This window comes from Chaetura pelagica, unplaced genomic scaffold, assembly GCF_000747805.2.
Source record: "Chaetura pelagica isolate M959 unplaced genomic scaffold, ChaPel_1.0 scaffold23, whole genome shotgun sequence".
NCBI classification, from domain to species: domain Eukaryota; kingdom Metazoa; phylum Chordata; class Aves; order Apodiformes; family Apodidae; genus Chaetura; species Chaetura pelagica.
In genome coordinates this window covers 1837675-1856375 of record NW_009952884.1, presented here as the reverse complement: position 1 = coordinate 1856375, position 18701 = coordinate 1837675, and the positions used below count along the sequence as shown (strand labels likewise).

Here is an 18701-nt window from a genome sequence, read left to right as displayed (position 1 = left end):
TGTCAGCCATGCTGAGCCAGGAGTCCAGATCATCAGGCATACATAAATGGTTGTTGCACAACTTATCAGAATACTCAATTGCTCTGGTACATGGTAGCATGAAACATTTGGTTAACCCTAAAACATTAATGTGCCTTAACAAAACCATTTAAAACATTTTGACATGGTATTCTTTGTGAAGGAGGAGTAATGTATGTGTATTTTTTACAGTACAGCCTCAAATAATACAACTTAAAAATGAAACATCGTTTGAGAATGGGAAAGCCACTCTCATCTGTGAAGCAGAAGGAGAACCCATCCCAGAGATTACTTGGAAAAGGGCCATTGATGGAATAACTTTCTCTGAAGGTGACAAGGTAAGTCAGCCTTTAGTGTCTAAAATATCTGAATGTGTATTGTCTGACTAATTTTTTTGTATGCCAAAAACTATTTCAGAGATAGATTAATTCTATATTCCTCTGGAGTTGGAAGGAATTGCTCATTAGGCCTCAATTTTTACACATAAGCCCTACTAAGGGTTTCAGTTTTGTCGTAATCATAATGGCTTGCCCACAGCCTTTCTTGACTATATTTAGACTCTGTCCAGCATTTCTCAAAATGAAGTGGATGTTATAGAAATCTGTAATAAAAAAATACTAATATTTTTGAGTTCTTTGTTTCCCACTTGAGTTGGGTTTTTTTCCTATTTTTTATTTTTGTGATATTTTTCCTCACAAACAGAGCCATATATATAACTACTTTCCCACTTTGTTATAAGATTTTCATGTTTTATTAGAAAAGTAAATTGAATAGACAAAGATTACAGTGCAACAATGAAGAAAGTCAGTAACTGTGGGAACAAGAGCTCTAATTAGATGGAAAGGTGAAAACAAAAGGTAAGGAGTAATCTGATTCTCAACCATGCAGCTCTTTCTGACCCACAAAGATTATACTTGGTTCAAAGGTTATAAATGTAGAATTTCATTTGTTTTTCGAATGTTCCTAAAATAACTTCGTAATATCAGAAACTGAATATGAAAGGAAATTGCAGGAATATGCTAAAAAGCGTTGGTGCAGATGAAACCTGAAATTTATCCTGTGCTTATATTGGACAGGATTATATTCTTAATTCAAAATGCAGATTATTAAACTGTCTAGATGAGTGACTGTAGCGTTTTCTCAACTGTGATTCAACTGAATAACACTGACAAGCAAATTAAAACCTAGATTTGGTTTCTACTAGTGTGTTGATATACTGTTTGTGGTAGATAAAAGAATTAGAATATAGACAGTTATGTGGTTTCCATTGTTTCTTGCCAGTGAAAGAAGTCTATGTCTATTGCTCATGGGAGAGTTTTTGCTGGATATTGAATAAGTGTTCTGAAACACTGTATATGTTCTTGAGCTATAAAACATTCTGCTGCATTTGCCCTGTGGTCCTCCAGCTCTAGAGTGCCAAAGCCTTGGCTTGTACTTTCCTACCAAATTAGGCAAATAGGGAAAAAAAACTGGCAGTGATTAAATTATTAAATGATTGTTGAATAATACAACAATGTTCTGTACACACAAAAAAAGGGAAAGGTGAATTGAAGAAAATGGAGAGAGGCATTGCAACATAGTCTTCAAATGAAATTATTACTTATATGTGATGTCTTTTCAAGTGCACTCCAGTTACCAGACATAAAAATATTATCTACATTCAGTTAATTAATCTTTTGAAATTTTGCCAGTTTGAAATCATTTGAGTTTAGATTATATTTAGGACAGGCTTTTTTTTTCTGTAGGAGGTGGAAGAACTGCTCTAACTATTGTATTAACATGATGATAATTAAGAAACACAGAAAGTGCTGGTTTGATTTATTGAATACTTTTATTACTTTTAGTAAGTAGCTCGTCAATCAGGTTATTCTTGTTTTGCTAAAATGCAAGCATACTACATGTGGATGAGGAATAAGGCTGAATGTGAGATAATTCTTTTACTGCATGAATTAAAAATATTTTCTTTGAAATGATAGATCTTATAACCAGGATATAGGCTCTTCTGAGTTTTGAAATTATTGTGTCCAAAAGACTGGAAAATATGCACCAAAGGCATAGATCAAATAAATAACCCTGCTGGGCTTAAAGAAGATAATATTAATGAGTAAGAGGTCTATAATTATCTCTTAGGAAAATATAGCTTTGGTAGAGGATTTTCAGTACATCAGAAGTGTGCAATTTTGAAGTTGAAGCCAAGTGAGTTCAAAGGAGAAGCAAAGAAGCTTTTTCCTCTCTCCTTTTATCCATTAGCCTTTGGAACAATCTACCACACAGTGTGTGGTCCCTCTTTCATTGAAAATGTGAATTTAAAGGATCTACCCCCTTCTTCCAACCTCTCTTGAAAGTTTAAATGAAAAGTTTTTCATAGAGGCACATTAGATGACTTCTGTAATGGCTTTATAACCCCTAAATACATGAGAGCTGGTAAGCCTGAGTAAATGAATGATTATGCATTACAGAAATTGTTTGGCTCATCCTTAAAGCTCTGAAAATGGAAATGGAGGTTTAGTCCAAGACCAGAACTTCATCTGCTGTTGAAGTGTTAAGCCAAAACTCTCTGTTTTGTGCATGTACTCTGCCTCTGTGCTTCTAGTCCCCATTTCCCTAGCAATGCATGTCCTTTCACTAACATGCCAAGCTGGCCATGCCCCCTTTGGCTGTGATTCTAAATTATCTGTTCCTGCAGACCTCTGTGAATTGAGCAGGTCTGGCCCTTTCCCACTAAAAAGAGGAGCCAGGAGATTAGTTCATTTTTGTAGAAAAGAGGGAAGAATAGTGATTTGATTTGGTTTGCTGTAATCACATATAAATATTTTTATTTTTTTTTTACGTACACATACATGTCTACATAAATCTCTGAAGAGCAGCATATACTGAGTCTCCGATACAAAAATGCCAAATATTCCTGGCACTATGTGTGAGTGCAGTGTTTCATACTCTGCTTTCCTAGCATCTAATTCTAGCAGAAATATGAAAGCTGACCAATGTTGTTTGTAATTACCATTCAAGACCTGTTCTGGAATACTAATTGCAATAACAGTTGCGACTTGATATGAGACAGTAGCTGCACTGTATGCAGCATGTGTCCAAAGAGACACTCTACCTTGAAGAATTTTTGATCTAAACATGTAAAACAAATGAAAGAAGTCAGTGTAGAGAGGTCACAGCCCAGTATCTGATACTCAGTTTTGATAATGCCTCTTACTTTAGCTTCCTTCCATCTGCTTACTATTGCAGTAATAATCCGTGTGTCCCTGTGACATTTCCTGGGTTCTTGTTTCTAAATATTGCAGAGCTTAGACCATTAATTAAATTATTTTCCAAGTTTGAATTTTTATATTAGCATGCAAATTGCAACTATTTGGAGCTTGTAGACTAATCTCACATTTTTCATGAATCAAGCAATAGGCAAAGTTATAGAATTTGAGGTTTGTTCTGTCTTTTTCTTTGAAAGGTAAACTCTCCCTTTCTCCCAAGCCTGTGAACTCTACTTCAGCTAATAAAAATGTTAATAAAAACAATCTGAAAGTTTTTTCTCTCTCTGTATAGGATATTGTCACTGCACCAAAAGAAGCAGCATTCCACTGTTGGCTGTGTTGCCTTTCTTTCCAAATAATAATGAGAGCTCTGTTATGTTCTTGTTCATCAAGGATCAGGTCTTTTTGAAATGAATCACCCAAAAGGAGGAAACATAGATGTAGCTAGGGTATTTTAATTGATTCAAGGAGTTATCTTTCTTGTTCTGAGATACACTAATCCTGGTCTTTGTAAATGAGTCTTACGAACTGTTGTTTGAAAAGTTGGAAAAATGTAAGGGGCGAGACTCCTTTCCTTAGGGAAGAAAATTAACAGAATCAAACAATACTAAGTCATTAGGGACCTCAAGAATCATGTGGTCCAACTTTTCTTGGCAAAAGCACATTCTAGGCAAGATGGCCCAGCACCCTGTCCAGCCAAATCTCAAAGATGTCCAGTGTTGGGGAATCCACTGCTTCCTTGGGGAGATTATTCCAATGGCTGGTTATTCTCACTGTGAAAGAATTTCCTCTTGTGTCTAATTGGAGTCTCCCCAGGATTAACTTATACCCTTTACCCCTCATCTTTTCCACATGACTCCTTATCAAAAGGCAGTCTCCATCTTCTTGGTAGATGCCTTTCAAAATATTGACACATGGTGATGAGGTCTCTCATGAGCCTTCTTTTGTCCAGGCGGAACAAATTCAGCTCTCGCAGTCTTTCCTCATACAGCAGGCTTCCCAGGCCCTTGGTCATCATCATCATCATCATAGCTCTTCCTCTGGACCCTCTCCAGCCTGTCAGCACCCTTTTTTGTATAGCGGGGGACCAGAACTGAACACAGTGTTCCAGGTGTGGCCTGACAAGTGCTGCATAGAGTGGGAGGAAAACTTCTTTATCTCTGTTGGGGATGCCTTTGTTGATGCAACCCAGCATCCTGTTGGCTTTCTTTGCCATTGCAGCACACAGTTGACTCATGTTGAGCTCTTTGTTCGCCAAGACCCCCAATCCCTTTCCACAGAGGTGCTCCCCAACCAGGCAGATCCCAGCCTGTCCTGCACTCCTGGATTATGTTTTCTCAGGTGCAAGGCCTTACACTTGTCCTTGTTCAACTTCAAGAGGTTCTTGTAAGCCCACTCTTCCAGACTATCCAGGTCTTTCTGCAGGGTGGCTCTTCCTTCTAAAGTGTCAACTTCCCCACTCAGTTTGGTGTCGTTAGGGGGCTTAGATAACTTGTGATAGTCCCTGGAGGATTGAGTCCATAAGTGCTCCAGGTAATAAAGTCTATAACAATAATGTAAGGCCTATAATTTCCTGCATCCTCATTGAAGCCCTTTTTGTAGATGGTGGGTGACATTAGACTTCCTCCTTTCTTCTGAGTTGTTATGTATATAATTATAGTTATATCTTGTTTTACCTACTTGTTGTGTTACCAGCTTCTACTTACAATATCACAGAACATTTTTGATGTTGTAATATAAGCACAACCCTTCAGGCCAGAAGAATTTATGTAGCCAGCTGCAATTGCATTTGCTATTGAAACACTCTGCAAACAATTGAATCAGACATAAAAGATTTTTTTTTTTATTTTGTTTTAACCCCAAAGTGAGTTCGAGTGGGCTTCACATGTTAAGTAGAAGAGTAAGAATATTGTGACTGAAAAAAGAAAATAAATAAATGGACTTGAGAGTGAGTAGATAGCAGGAGGTCGGCATTAAATGTTAGGTAATCAGTGGTGTTGTGAATATTCATATTTATACCCTCTGACATATGCAAAATATGGAGCACTTATAAACACCGAATAGTGTACTCTCACCAGTCATCTGATCTGTAGAAATATGTATTGAATCTCCTTTGTCTTCTCTATGGGATGTTCAGCTGCACTAATATGGAGTTGGGACAAAGTCTTCAGTTAACCAGAAAAAGCTAAAAGTAGAGGGTGCAGTTTTAGGAGGGGATAGTATTTTAGTAGGAAGGTTTGGGAGGTGTAAGATTGTAAGCAGCTAGAAAAAACGAGCGGCTTTCCTGTGTAAGCTGAGGAAGCATTACAGTAGGAAAGCTGCAAGCCCATGTGGGTATTTCACATTCCTTAAGTAGCCCAATCTCTCATCTGAGTTCCACATGCTCCTCTAGATAACAGTATCTGCAGTGATATGTGAATGAAGTCAAAACTGAAGCCAGAAATTATTTTGATGTACCATAGTCTGTTCCCAAATACAGGCTTAGTTGGTGATTATATTGACAACTCAATACTAAATCTTAGCTACACATCCAGAGAGCACTTCAGGTTTGTTCCTCTTCTAGGAGAGAAATTAAATGCTTTGTTACCTAGAGCAAACCCAAATGGCTTTTAGATACACACATCCATATATGTGCTCATGTTGTGCAGATGGCTATATTGTTATTACACTAGCTCAGAATTCTCTCATTTCTGATTTTTTTCCCTTTCAGTAAAAGTTTAAAGTCACTTTCTACTGGAACAGAATTAAGTAAGCAGGGTTAGAATTGTTCATTCTTTAAAGATGATAGAAATCCAAGAAAATGTAAATTTTAATATATTTTCTGTATTAAAAGCTTAAGCAACCCAGAGATGTTTATTTAAGAAGGATGTTTATTTAAGAACATCACTAATGTAAGCAATTGTTTAACAAGAGACCTAACCTTAAATTTAATACAAAGATTTAACTATTCTGTAAATGGATATGCCTATTTCTACCTAATGTATATTTCAAACTTTAAAATGTTCTCACAGTTAATCCATTTGCTTATGTACTACCTATGCACCAAATAAATATTTTTTGTATACATTCTGTGGGTTGTGGTGCTGCATTTACTGGCTGAAATAAAGACATACAGCCTTGCAAAGGGCATTTTTCTTCCCTTCCAATATTAGTATTTTTTTTTCCATCTAGTCATCAGTGATGATATTCTGTCTGTTACACTAACAAAGACTGAAATTACTAGGGAACTTTTTATGGACCAACATTTCCTATAATATGAGTGCAGCTTGGACTTGAATATTCACCCATTCCTTCCACTACACAAAAGATCATTTAATGAGCTTCTGCCTAAGTATCAGTTGCATTATCTGCTGATGGTTTAATAACTTTCAAATAGCTGTTACTTGTCTGCTGAAACAAATATCCTGCATCTGATGATACATTAAGCGATACAGCCTCAGCTTATAGACTGGAGTAATTTGGTAGTGTTCAGTGATGTACTACAGGACATTCTCCAGAGACTTTGGAAATATTACATTTTCCATGTACCATGGAAACTCATTGGAAATCAGCAGTGGAATCCTGATAAAGTGTATTTTGTGCTATCAAAACCTGTCAGCAGTTTTCCTGATGTGAAAGGCAGTTTGAATACCCTTGTCTATTAGGAGAAAGTATTTAGACATGTGGCAAAATCAGGATGAAAGCAAGTGGTCTGTGTTCTATTTTTCAGTTATTTTTTGTTTTATTAAACAAATTATCTAAATTCTGTGTGATTAACTAATAAATAAATAATAAATGCACCAGTCATCTCGTAGCAAATGCCAAAATATTAAATAACATAGGGGTTTTTTGATCATGAGACACCCTTAGAAAATTTCTTGGCAATTTTATCTCTAACTTTGTTTATTGGATAAAACATTGGAAGGTACTAGCAGTACAAAAGAGAAAGCAAGCTCATATACCTATCAGCAGCCAACCAAGAAGCCATTTGCTGTTCACAGTCTCCTCTCCTTCAGTATGGGTCCTTCCCACAGGCTGTAGTTCTTCAAGAACTGCTCCAGCTTGTGTCTTTCCACAGGATACAGTCCTTCATAAATGCACTGCTCCAGTGTGGGTTCCCCACAGGGCACGGGTCCTGCCAGGAGCCTACTTCAGAGTGGGATTACCATGGTCTGCAGCTTTCTTTGGGGCATGTCCATCTGCTGTGGTGTGGGGTCTTCTGTGGGCTGCAGTATGGATATCCAGTCCACCGTGGACTTCCATTGGTTGCAAGGGGATAACCTGCTTCAACATGGTCTTTTCTACAGGCTGCAGGGGAATCTGTGCTTCTGTGCCTGGAGCACCTCCTCCCCTCTTCATTCTCCAACCTTGTGTCTGCAGAGTTGTTTCTTACAGGATTTTTTCTGTCTTTTTTTTTCTGTCTTCTCACTCAGAAACTGACTACTTTCCTCCAGGCTCCCTGTCCTCTCACAATTTTCCAGCATACATGAGCTGTGACTGATTTTTTTTTTTTTTTTTTTTTTTTTTTTTTTTTTTGTGTTTTTTCCCGCACAAACAAGGGGTTGGTTGTTTTTTTTTTTTTTTTTTTTTTTTTTTTAGCTGTGGTTAATTTATCCACGTGTTTGTTACAGATGTGCTATGCATAACGTCTAATAATTTAATTTAATAATATATACTCCTTGAGTTTCCTAGCTTGTGCAGTTGTGTAGGAAATTCTGTAAGCCACCTGAAGCTAAGTTATAGATAGGTTCTAGGGTTTTGTTTCTCGTTGATTCTTACCCTAGCAGAATGACATACGGGATTTTGGGCTGCCATGTTGCAAGTCTCTGCTTTCCAATTTGTTTCAAACTCGCAGTTGCACATTTCTCTATAATAGCTTCCATCCAATTTGACTGATATGTTCATTGTGTAATCTATATCTATACATAAAAATAAACGTAGAAAAGTAAATACACTCCATTGGATAACAAGCAAAATAACTTGAAAATGTGTTCTTTCAGATATATCCAGGGTAGCTACTTTTCTCCATTTTCCTTGGTACTGCAAAAAATTCCTGTTATTTCTTCAGTTGCAAAAAGCCCTACGTAATTACTGGAGCTTGTTACCCGTTAGATGTAGATCTGTGTCCTCCTTCAGACAGTTCCCCTGCTCCTCATGACTCAAGTTATGCAATTCTGATTATTCTGTTGCCTTTCCTTCCCCAAAGGAAGCCTTGTTGCTTATATATCCTCCTGTAGGGCTCCACCTCATCACAGCTTTTTACACTGTGTTCCTATCTGCTGTCTAGCCAGAGTGATTTTGATAAAATATACATAAATAGACATAAAGCTAGAAAGGATCCCAAGCTGCATACAACTACTGAACAAACCAGTAGGAAAAACTCAAACTGTGATCTTTTCTTTTTGTTTTCCCCAGAAGAAATCACGTTGTGCTGCTCTGTAGTAAATAACTGCATAACTCCACATCAGTTATTCCTGCAACTAAAGCTGCATCATGGTTTTAACCTGAATTCTAAGAAAATGAAATTAATGTTCATACAAATGCATTAAGCTCCGTTCAAGATTCTTGGAATAGTTGTAATTTTAAAAATTATTTTATATTCTTACAATAGAGTTTTGTAAGCAAGAGATATATAAAGCCTGTATTTATCCAATATTTTTTTTATTGGTCCATCTAAGGTTTTATAAATTTAAACAAAATAAAGCAAACAATTACTCCTAGTCCAATTTTAATTATATCTACACTTTAATCTAAGTTACCTGAAGAATACAGGGGGAATTGCACTTAAATTTATTACACAAAAACTTGCTAGTTTTCTTTTCATAGCTATATTCCTGAGATTGGCAGTGCTGCTTCTCTTAAAAATAAATAAATTAATAGATTAATTAATTAAAGGTAGACAAATAGATAAAAAAATTTACAGCTACAGCTTGTAAGGTCCCCTGGCAAGTCCTAAGACCCTGCACTGGAAGAGTGTAGAGTATCAGCTAGTAATAAAATAATCATATTTACTGGGTTATAATCCCTGCCTGAAGGAGAGCTGGGATCCTAGTGCTTGATGATTCCTTGTTCTTTCTCACTTTTGTAACTTAACTCCCTATGGGCAGTTTGATGTAGTACAGTGGTATAGTTCCACTGTACTATTTATTTCTACAGCTGAAGTAATATCTAATGCAGATTTTAATTGACCCAAACAGAAACAGGACCAGATTGAAGTTCCTGGTCAGAATAACCATACTTGTTGCTATTGATGCTACAAATAATTAACAGTAATTACTCTTGTTCAAATGCACAGAGATTGAGTAATAATCACTGGAGAATAAATTCTAGCAAGTCACAGTATTTTAAGTCTGAGCAGTCCTAGATGCCCCACTGATACATGTTCAGAGTCATATGCCTATGCTAGGGTTTTCCCTTACTCATCTTTTTCAGGAAGATGTGGTGACTCCAATTTGCAACCTTTTTAAAGATTTACAAAGCTGGGATATGATCACCCATGTTTCATTCCAATTTATCCAAAGAATCAAATTACAGTAAGATTTGATTGTCTGAAATGAAACATTATTTTATGGTGAAATCATTCTTTTGAGTGGATGTTTTATGTGAGGTCAATATTTAATATATTAAAGAATCCTAGACTTAGTTATCTTACTCCTGAGAATTTTGCTGTTCTGTGCCCATCTGAGTCACCTATGTTAATGTTATAATAACAGTATTGGAGTAGATTTAGATCAGCAGAATTCTTAGGAAGAGAATATAATACACTATTCACGGGTGAATCAGAATTTGTAATGCAAAGGGCATGTAATTATTCCAGTGTTAATATTACTGTTATAAACATTGATTTTTTGTTTTTGTCATTTTTTGGCCAACATTAATGCTTGTTTTCCTCTACAATAATTTTAAATATGATGTTAATATTTTTACCATTAATAATCACCAACCATTACTTTCCTGTTATTTTCATCTTGAGTGGAAGGAATCGTGAATGGCTGATCATATTTTCTCTCTATTATTTTTCTTTCATACTCTTTTCTAAGTCAAAAGAGATCACAAAGAAGTTCATATTTCATGTCTTAATAAGTGGTTTTGGTGTATTGGATATCCCATGTAATCTCATTACATAACTTAGGTTTGAAAGAAATACCAACATGAATCAATCAAATATCTGTTCTTAATTTCTAAAAGTTACAGGAAGCTTTCCTGAGATTATACATTCTGTTAACATCTTGCATTGAACCCACTACTATGTCCAATCTGAATTCTTTAGAAGTGACTACTATGTCTGCAGATGAACAGAAAATCAAAACAACAATTTCTTTTTTCTTGAAGACTAATTTTTTGTGACTTCCCTGGTGTTAGGCTGTAGATCTACAAAAAAATAGATTCTTCAATAATGTCTTTCTCGTGGAAAAACATATTCCTAACAAATTCAGGAATTTGCATCATGCTAACATATGTATTTAATGAGCTGCAGTTCTAAAGGATCACAAGGTCTCCTATAAAAAATTCACTGAAGTCCAAGACACTGCTGTAGCGTTATTCTGATTCACTGGATGTTAAGACATGCACGTAGCAATACTCTGGCATTTTCTGCTGTCTCCAACAGGTGCATGGATAGAATACATTTACCTGAAGAGAATGGGAAATATTGTGAATATACCATCCATAATCCAGAAGGGAGCTTCCATCAGCTTCTACACGATGATGGCTGTTGTGACTAACAGCCCTTTCTCATCATCAAAGGTAGATTTTCAGACTAGGAATTGCTGGTCACTTACATTTAATAGACTTCTAAATTTTATCACCATTCAGTATCAGCACATCAGGTTGCAGAAGTCCATGTCTTTCATGCTGCTTCAAGGAACAATTTCATAAGCAATTATGACCCACTTGAATCTCATGTGTAAGAGAAGTCAGCCTGAAGTATGTGATCAGAAGGTATTCGCTGCTGTGGATAACGACACAAGCCAATGTCAGAAAAGCTGTCTAAAAAAAAATTTTTATTCTTTCAATTCCAAAGATGATTCTGTCAATCAGTATCTGTTTTCTCCTTGAACATTCAGTAAATTGTATTTAGAACATGACAAGAAAATGTAATGAGTTGGCAATTTTTGACAGTTTGATAAGAAGGAAGAACTAGGTATAATGTTAGACAAAGTTGTTTAGTTTTTTCCCATCCTTCCCAAACTTCCTCATCAATTTGAGGATCTTCTACCATGTACATCTACAGCAACTCCTTTGAAGGAACATGAAAAGTCCTGTAGTTTTTACTCGTTTTATATTTTCACATTTACTATTTTTAAGTATGTTGCACCATGTTTTCCAAAAGAAAAAACACTCAATTCTAAGCCACTGTTTCTTCATCTCTTCTGTTGTTAGCACATGCAAGCAAGTCCAAAATAGCACTAAATTACATGAGGTGTCAGTAGACATATTTGGTAAATTTATAACAGGCAAACCTGACCTGCAGTGGTGTAACTATGGACGGTAGTGGCACTTTGATCACAAATAAGCTTTAAGCATTAGAAGAAAAATAATTAAAGGTCTTTTAACTTGTCTAGATTTTAAATTTAGGAATTTTTTGCTTGCAATCTTGTGCTTGGACTTTAAAGATTGAACGAGTACTTTGCCAGCCAAACAGTAAACTCTGTGGGAGGGAAGATAATCAACACAAAGTCACAGCTTCTCTAACCATCCAAGTAACATTACCAAAATCCAGCTACAAACAAGCCGCCAGTTTCTGCATCTCTTCCCACCTTCCACTCTTGCTTTCTGCCAACTCAAAACACATGTTTTGGCAGCCATACAACTTCATCTCATTTGGTGATACAGTTCCTTAGTGAGAGTTGGAGAAATGGTCCATAAATCATGCTCAACGACTAATCACACCATCAACCTCTTCTCAAGAACAGCTTTCTACAATTGAAAAAGAGTGACAATTTCTGAGCGTCATAATCAACTAATTCTCCCTGTCTGAGAAATTAGACTTTTTTTTATTAGAATGTCAATGTAATTGTGAAGATTGAACACTTCTATGGTAATTGAATAGGTTATTCTGTCCTAGAAGCTGTTCTTGTCTCTTTGGGGCTATACTTATCTCATCACATACCTATTGTCTCTAGCCATCATACTCTGAAAACTTCGTATCTCCTCTGCATGTGGAAACCTTGAAATACGCAGTTATCATCATTCTGGTACTGCCTTGGAAGCTCTGGAACATGGTTTTGGAGCTGTGCATTGACCAATCTGGTCAGGCAGTCAAGACTCTGGGATTATTCACAGGTGTGGAACTACAAATTATGTGAGAAGCTGGGGAAGAGCATGAGAGAAGAAGTTGGGTAGAAATGTACCATATATGGCATTTTATTATTAGTGTAGGATTAATTTTGTTTAAGCTTCATATCCTGAGTAAGAATATTGCAAATGCAGTTCTCACCTGTTAGTTTTGGTTTGGGTTATTTTTGTTTGATTGGGGGTTTTTTGGTGGGGTTTTCTTGTTTGATGGTTTTGTGTTGTTTTGTTGTTGTTTTTTTTCCTGGGTTTTTTGCTTGTTTGTTTGTTTTTTCAGAAAACACTTTTTTATGCTTCAGCATTGTCATTATGGATATTTTTACTTGGAGACCTGCATAGAATAATTTTATGTTCGTTGACAATGACTGAGTATCCAAAATAGAAGGTGTTTTTTTCTGTGACATATTAAACTCTTAATTTAGGAAATGTGCTTTAATGTGGATAAAGTGACAAAGTCAGATGGACCTGAATAAAACAATATCAAAATCTCTGCTGAAGATTTGTCACTTGTGTTTTAGCTTTATGCTGGTAATGATGTTGTGGGGGGAAAAAAAACCACCGAAGCCCCCCTGAAAACTCTTGTATATATGAATTCTGTGAAATTCTCCAATTAACATTGATGATTAAAAATATTTTTATTTCTTAAGGTTTTATTGTGATTTCCAAAATGTGGTAAAAAGGTAACTGCTCCACAGAGATATGGAGTAATTAAGTGAATGAGCAGAAAACATTATTACTGAACCACAGAGACTGTTCTGGCTGTCTAGATAATTTTTTGGTCTATTTTTTGTATACTTTATTAATACTAAGAAATAAAATCACATGTACTTATTCATCTAGCAGAAAACATCATATTATGTATTTTGTATGTGCAGTGTACTTTGTGTTCCCTTCGTATGTACTGTCTGTTCCTCTTTCTGTTTTTATTGTGTTATGGTGCCAGACGTGTGCATAGTGCAGGAGGCAAATAATCCTCACAAAGATTTTACTAAGGATTATAAGGTTCTAGTGGGTGCTACCCCTGTTTGAAATTGTGTATTTGCTGTTCAATAAGAAACAATCTTAAAATGAGATTACTGACATTATGAATCAGTATGCAAGCAGACTTCTGCTTAGTCAGTTTATTCTATTTTTGATAATGCCCTCTACAAGAACGTAGTTTCAGTTTTTGCTTCATGCTAAGACTACCAATTTTTGCCCCAGCTTCTTCATTGCTCTTTGCCATAGTCAACTTCATTGTCTCTGCTATGTTCCTAATATTAATTCCAAGCTGTGCTCCAGAATGACTGCACAGTTCTTGTTCTATTTGTGTCATCACAGTATGTCCTTCACATATTTATGCAGATCTCTATTAACTGGCTTATACAATGGAACAATATCCTATGGTAACACTAGTATCACTGAAGTCCTTCTGAAAATTCAACATAGTATTTAGCATTTTTCATTTGCATGTAAATATTGAGCATATTCTACGAATCCTCTCTATACAAAGGCAATTGCTTTAAAAACTATTTATTTATTTACTTATTTATCTGTCTGTGGCATTTTCGTGGTCTGTACATGCACTGTTTTGTTTTTTTTTTTCCTTTAATGTATTTCTGTGTTCAGGCATGTGAGATAAGCTGTATATTTGTAATCAGGTATTGCACCGTGTTTCCAAAAAAATAAATGGAATTGTACACTAATCCATCTGCATCATACAACCAGGGAAAAGGGACTTCTTACACTGTTCATGAAGAAGCGGCAGTATCGCAAGCATTCAGAGCAATGCAGCAGAAAACATTATTTATTGTATAAGTAATTTCAAAGACACTATTGTAATAATTTTCAGATTATTTAGGAAAAAAATAACTTTAGTAAGTACATATTTTTAATAATATTTTATTTACAATTGTTATGCATTTTATGTGTTTTTGTGGACTGCTTAACCTGACAGATTCCTCTCAAAATGCTTTTAACCATACATTTGATGATGAGAATAGATGATGTGGTTATGCGAAAATCTGTCATTCAGACTATTTAGTAGGTTGTTTTTTGCTCTAGCTATAAACCTAAGATATATTACACAATCCATAATTGGGAAATGAATAGGAAAGTTACTTTGGTTACAGACCAAATTTTTTTCCAGCTGCATTAGAAAACAAATAGATAAAGTAAAATCACAATTGGATAGTTTCTGTAAAAGCTATTTAATATTAAAAGTCTTCATCCTTATTTTCATTACCTTTTTTGATTTAGAATATCAATTAGCACTTATATCTGTGCTTTGAAATGTATTAAATAAATTATAGTGTAATATATAGTGAAATGTACAGGGAATTATAGTATTCGGGATTACTATTTAACTGATAAAATTTTCCTTTGTTATCAAATACAAAATAGAACTGCATTTTTTTTTTACATCTGTAAAAAAAGCTTTGGTGACTTTAGTGAGAATTAGAAATAATTTTAACTCTTTTTACTGGATTCCTGTTGACTGTATTGCACATAAGTTATAAGTAGTACATAATTGTTTTTCAGAGGGTGAAACATTACCATTTGGAATATATAGTTATAATTATTTTTTTTATTATTATTTCTTTTCTCTTTTTCATATATTCTTCTAATCCTTATTACTGGAAGCAAAAAATTGAGCTAGCTGAATAATATGAGACCTAATTCGGAAAATCATGGTGAAAGTGAGTGTGTCATTACAGATATAGGTGAACATAGTTTCACAGAAAAACACTTTGCATTGTGCAAAGGTACTAAGAAATAATTTGGCTTTTTATTGAAGGCTTGTAATATGCAATAAGGAAGGGTAAAGAGAATATTATTCACAAAATTCCTGTTCTCTACTACTACTTTTTGTTGTACAGAGCTACCTTTTTTGCTTTAGGAGGGCAGCTTTTAATGAATCACTAATATGGTATTTAGTACTGTACCTATGATTCACAGTCACAGGTTGTTCCAGCATGTCTTCTCACAGTTTTAAATGTGACTTCTTAGGGAAATATTTGTAATCAAGGTAAAGTCAGAAATAAAATTGCTGAAGTACATGTATATTTTAGGAACAATGTAGACTTACCATTGTATTACATACTTGGTGTTTTAAAAAAGAAACAAATAACCCATAGGTAAATAATACTGTTCTTGATTATTTATTATGAAGTACATACATATATACATATACACACACATATAAAACAATTATTTTATGTACTAAAAATCAGAAAACTATATAACTTTTTTTAAAATAAATTGCATTTTAATTATCCCAAGAATTCCCTCAGAAAAACATTTATACCGTATGTAGCCTGTTTACTAGTACCTTCATAACTTTTCTGTTTTCTTCTTTAAAGGAAAAATATTATGAAAATAGATTTTTCAGCCTTAGGAATTAGATAACTAAATGGTCTTAGTTGCTTTTTTTACCAATCCAGAGGGTTTTAGGTTAATTCCTGTATTAAAATTTCATAACTTTCATTTACGTATGTATGCTGTGAGATTTTCACAGAAAACAAAATCAAGTGTTCTTGATCCTGATGTAGGATTAGAATAGTTTTCTTTCCATGGAAATTATGACATATGGAATGCTATATATGACTGCTTTATGTCAAATATTTCAAGATCCAAATTGTGTGCATTTTTCAAGTATTAAGTGAAGAAACAGTTGAGTTAAAAGCTCAATTTCTTAAATATCAGTTGCCACTGAGAGAGTATTTAGTGTAAAAAGCTTTAAACTTATGTGTATACATTTATAGGATTGAATATTAAAGTATGTTTCAAGTATAAATGTGATACAACTAAACATTTAATGGTTTACCCTCCTTTTCCGCCTTCCTCAATAATGAAGATAGGTAAATAAGAGTATTTGTTATCAGTTTGTTTTTTTTTCCCTCAAACGTAAGTGGAACAAAATAAAGCAAGTTTACTAAAGCTACAAAAAAACTAAGAAGCAGAATCAAATTAAAAATAACTTCTTTTTCATCAAGTGTACTACTCCATGAAGGTTGCAGTGTCAAGCAGAGGATTAATTTTCCCTAATATTTTTATACTTTTGAAACTCAGGGAGTTTTGAGGGAGAGGTGGAGGTGGATAAGGATTTTTATGAAGTTGTTAAATATAAAATGTGTGTTCTAGAAAATCAGAAGCCCCATTCATTTTTCTCCCTTTCCATTTTCCACCTAATAATATGGAAATGAAATCTACAAATTCCAGTTGCATTTGTTGATCATGATTTATGAGCAAGTGTGAGCTTCTGACAAGAAAATGTGAATAATGGAAGTAAATCTGTGACTGAATTTCTGTATTTATGTTCTTTGATTAAGCGTTTCTATTCAATTTCACAGTCACATTTTTAAGGACCAGCAAGATAATTCTAGCAGTAATCTAAGACGCTATGATTTTAAATGTGTGCATTTTTGTTAACTACAGCATCATAACAAAATGTGTGATATCATAAACAGGTTTTGAGTATGCACTTCACTATTCCAGTCATATGTGGATACAATTTGTGGTTTACCTTGACAATGTTCCTTTAATCATGTACTTATTCTCCTGCTTATAGTGACTAGAAACATCTTTTTATATATTTTTTTAATTTAGTTAAAAATTTTAGAAGTTACTTAGCTGTCGGTAATAGCTTCACCATGGGTGAAGACATGCTTTCAGTCATACTTAATGATGGTGTTTAATATATAAAAGATACATAAATATACATATTCATACATATATATGTATATATAAAACCTTTCTTTTTCCTGAATCAATGTAAACAGAGCCCAGATGGCCGTATAGAAGTCAAAGGGCAGCATGGAAAATCGTCACTGCATATTAAAGATGTGAAGTTGTCAGATTCAGGGAGATATGACTGTGAAGCTGCAAGTAGAATTGGTGGGCACCAAAAGAGCATGTACCTTGATATTGAATGTAAGTTCTAATATTTTGTTTTCTCTTTTAAACTTGTTTTAAAAGAAAAAAAAGAAAAAAAAAAACATTCTTAATGGAAGGTCATTTTTTCCTTATAATTCGTGTTTAAACTTGCATAATTTAAGAAAATTGCTTCTGTAGTTAGAGATACTGATTTCTTTGGAGGAATCATGTGTTTTCTGAAGATGACAAGACTCCTGTCAGTGATTTAAGCAGGACAGGATTTCATTTGAAGTGATATTCTAGTGGTATTAACCACTAACTAAAGGTTAGCCTGATAACTTCAAATCTGGGCTACTGGAGACTGCTGTGGGTGAAAAGTACTCAGTATGTTAAGGTAGGGACTCATTTGAGCAACAGCTCAGTCTTGAGCTTAACCTTCCAACATTCAACTGTCTTCTGTTTTTTTCCTAGTTCTCTGATGTACTAATCCTCAACAAGTCTCTAGCCCCTATTATAACCCCTCCTGGAGTTCACAGTTTTGTGACAATGTCTTTTAGAGATTGTCTTGAATTTTATACAGGAGAAAAGGAGGTTTTTTGCTTAGAGAAGGGTCTCATGCTTTGTAAGCCAATCATAGCATGTAAGTTTGAAATATACAAAAATTCATTGGAAAATTGTCTCTTGAAAATGTTCTTCATATTCATGAAGCAAAGATCTTAAAAAAATGAAAACAAGCAAAAAAATAATTCTTTTATATTTCAGCATTGTTCTGTTGCTGGAGATTTTCTAGATACACTTGTTCTACTTCTGCAATATAGTTTAAGTGAGCCAGTTTGAGACTGAACAGAAAACGTCTTTCCAATGGGAATACAGAAACTGGAATGGGAACTGTGGCATGGAAAGATAAGAAATGGTTGCAGACCATTGAGTGATTCCCTGAGAGGTTCTGAAAGTGACTCCAGTATACTTTTTCAAGTTCTGTATTTTTTATTATCTTTAACATAGCTACTCTTCAATAAATAGACATATGAAGAGATACTTGCAAAATAATATTTTGCAAAACTTTGCAAAGGATTATTAATTTTTGGGAACAGATTAATTTACTATATATGTGCACTGTTGCACTGATAATTATTTATTTTCTGTATATATAAAGGAAAAACTATTTTACTAGATAAAAATGCAAGTTCAGTGAAGTTCTTGTAGCCCTTACGCTTTAAAATTAACTATTAATTCAGAAGAGAGAGATAAGATGCACCACATTTTAGGACACGTGGACAATTGAAATGTGAGGATTTA

The 18701-nt window shown here is 34.6% G+C and overlaps 1 protein-coding gene across 1 annotated transcript in view; it reads left to right on the top strand.

Moving 5' to 3' along the window:
• NCAM2 (neural cell adhesion molecule 2) overlaps positions 1 to 18701 on the top strand; it is a 113403-nt gene that overhangs the window by 18542 nt on the left and 76160 nt on the right. Inside the window, exons 8-9 of the mRNA XM_009995441.1 lie at positions 211 to 356; positions 17309 to 17459. Of these exons, the coding sequence (XP_009993743.1) occupies positions 211 to 356; positions 17309 to 17459 (297 nt within the window). The remainder of the gene's footprint in view (positions 1 to 210; positions 357 to 17308; positions 17460 to 18701) is intronic.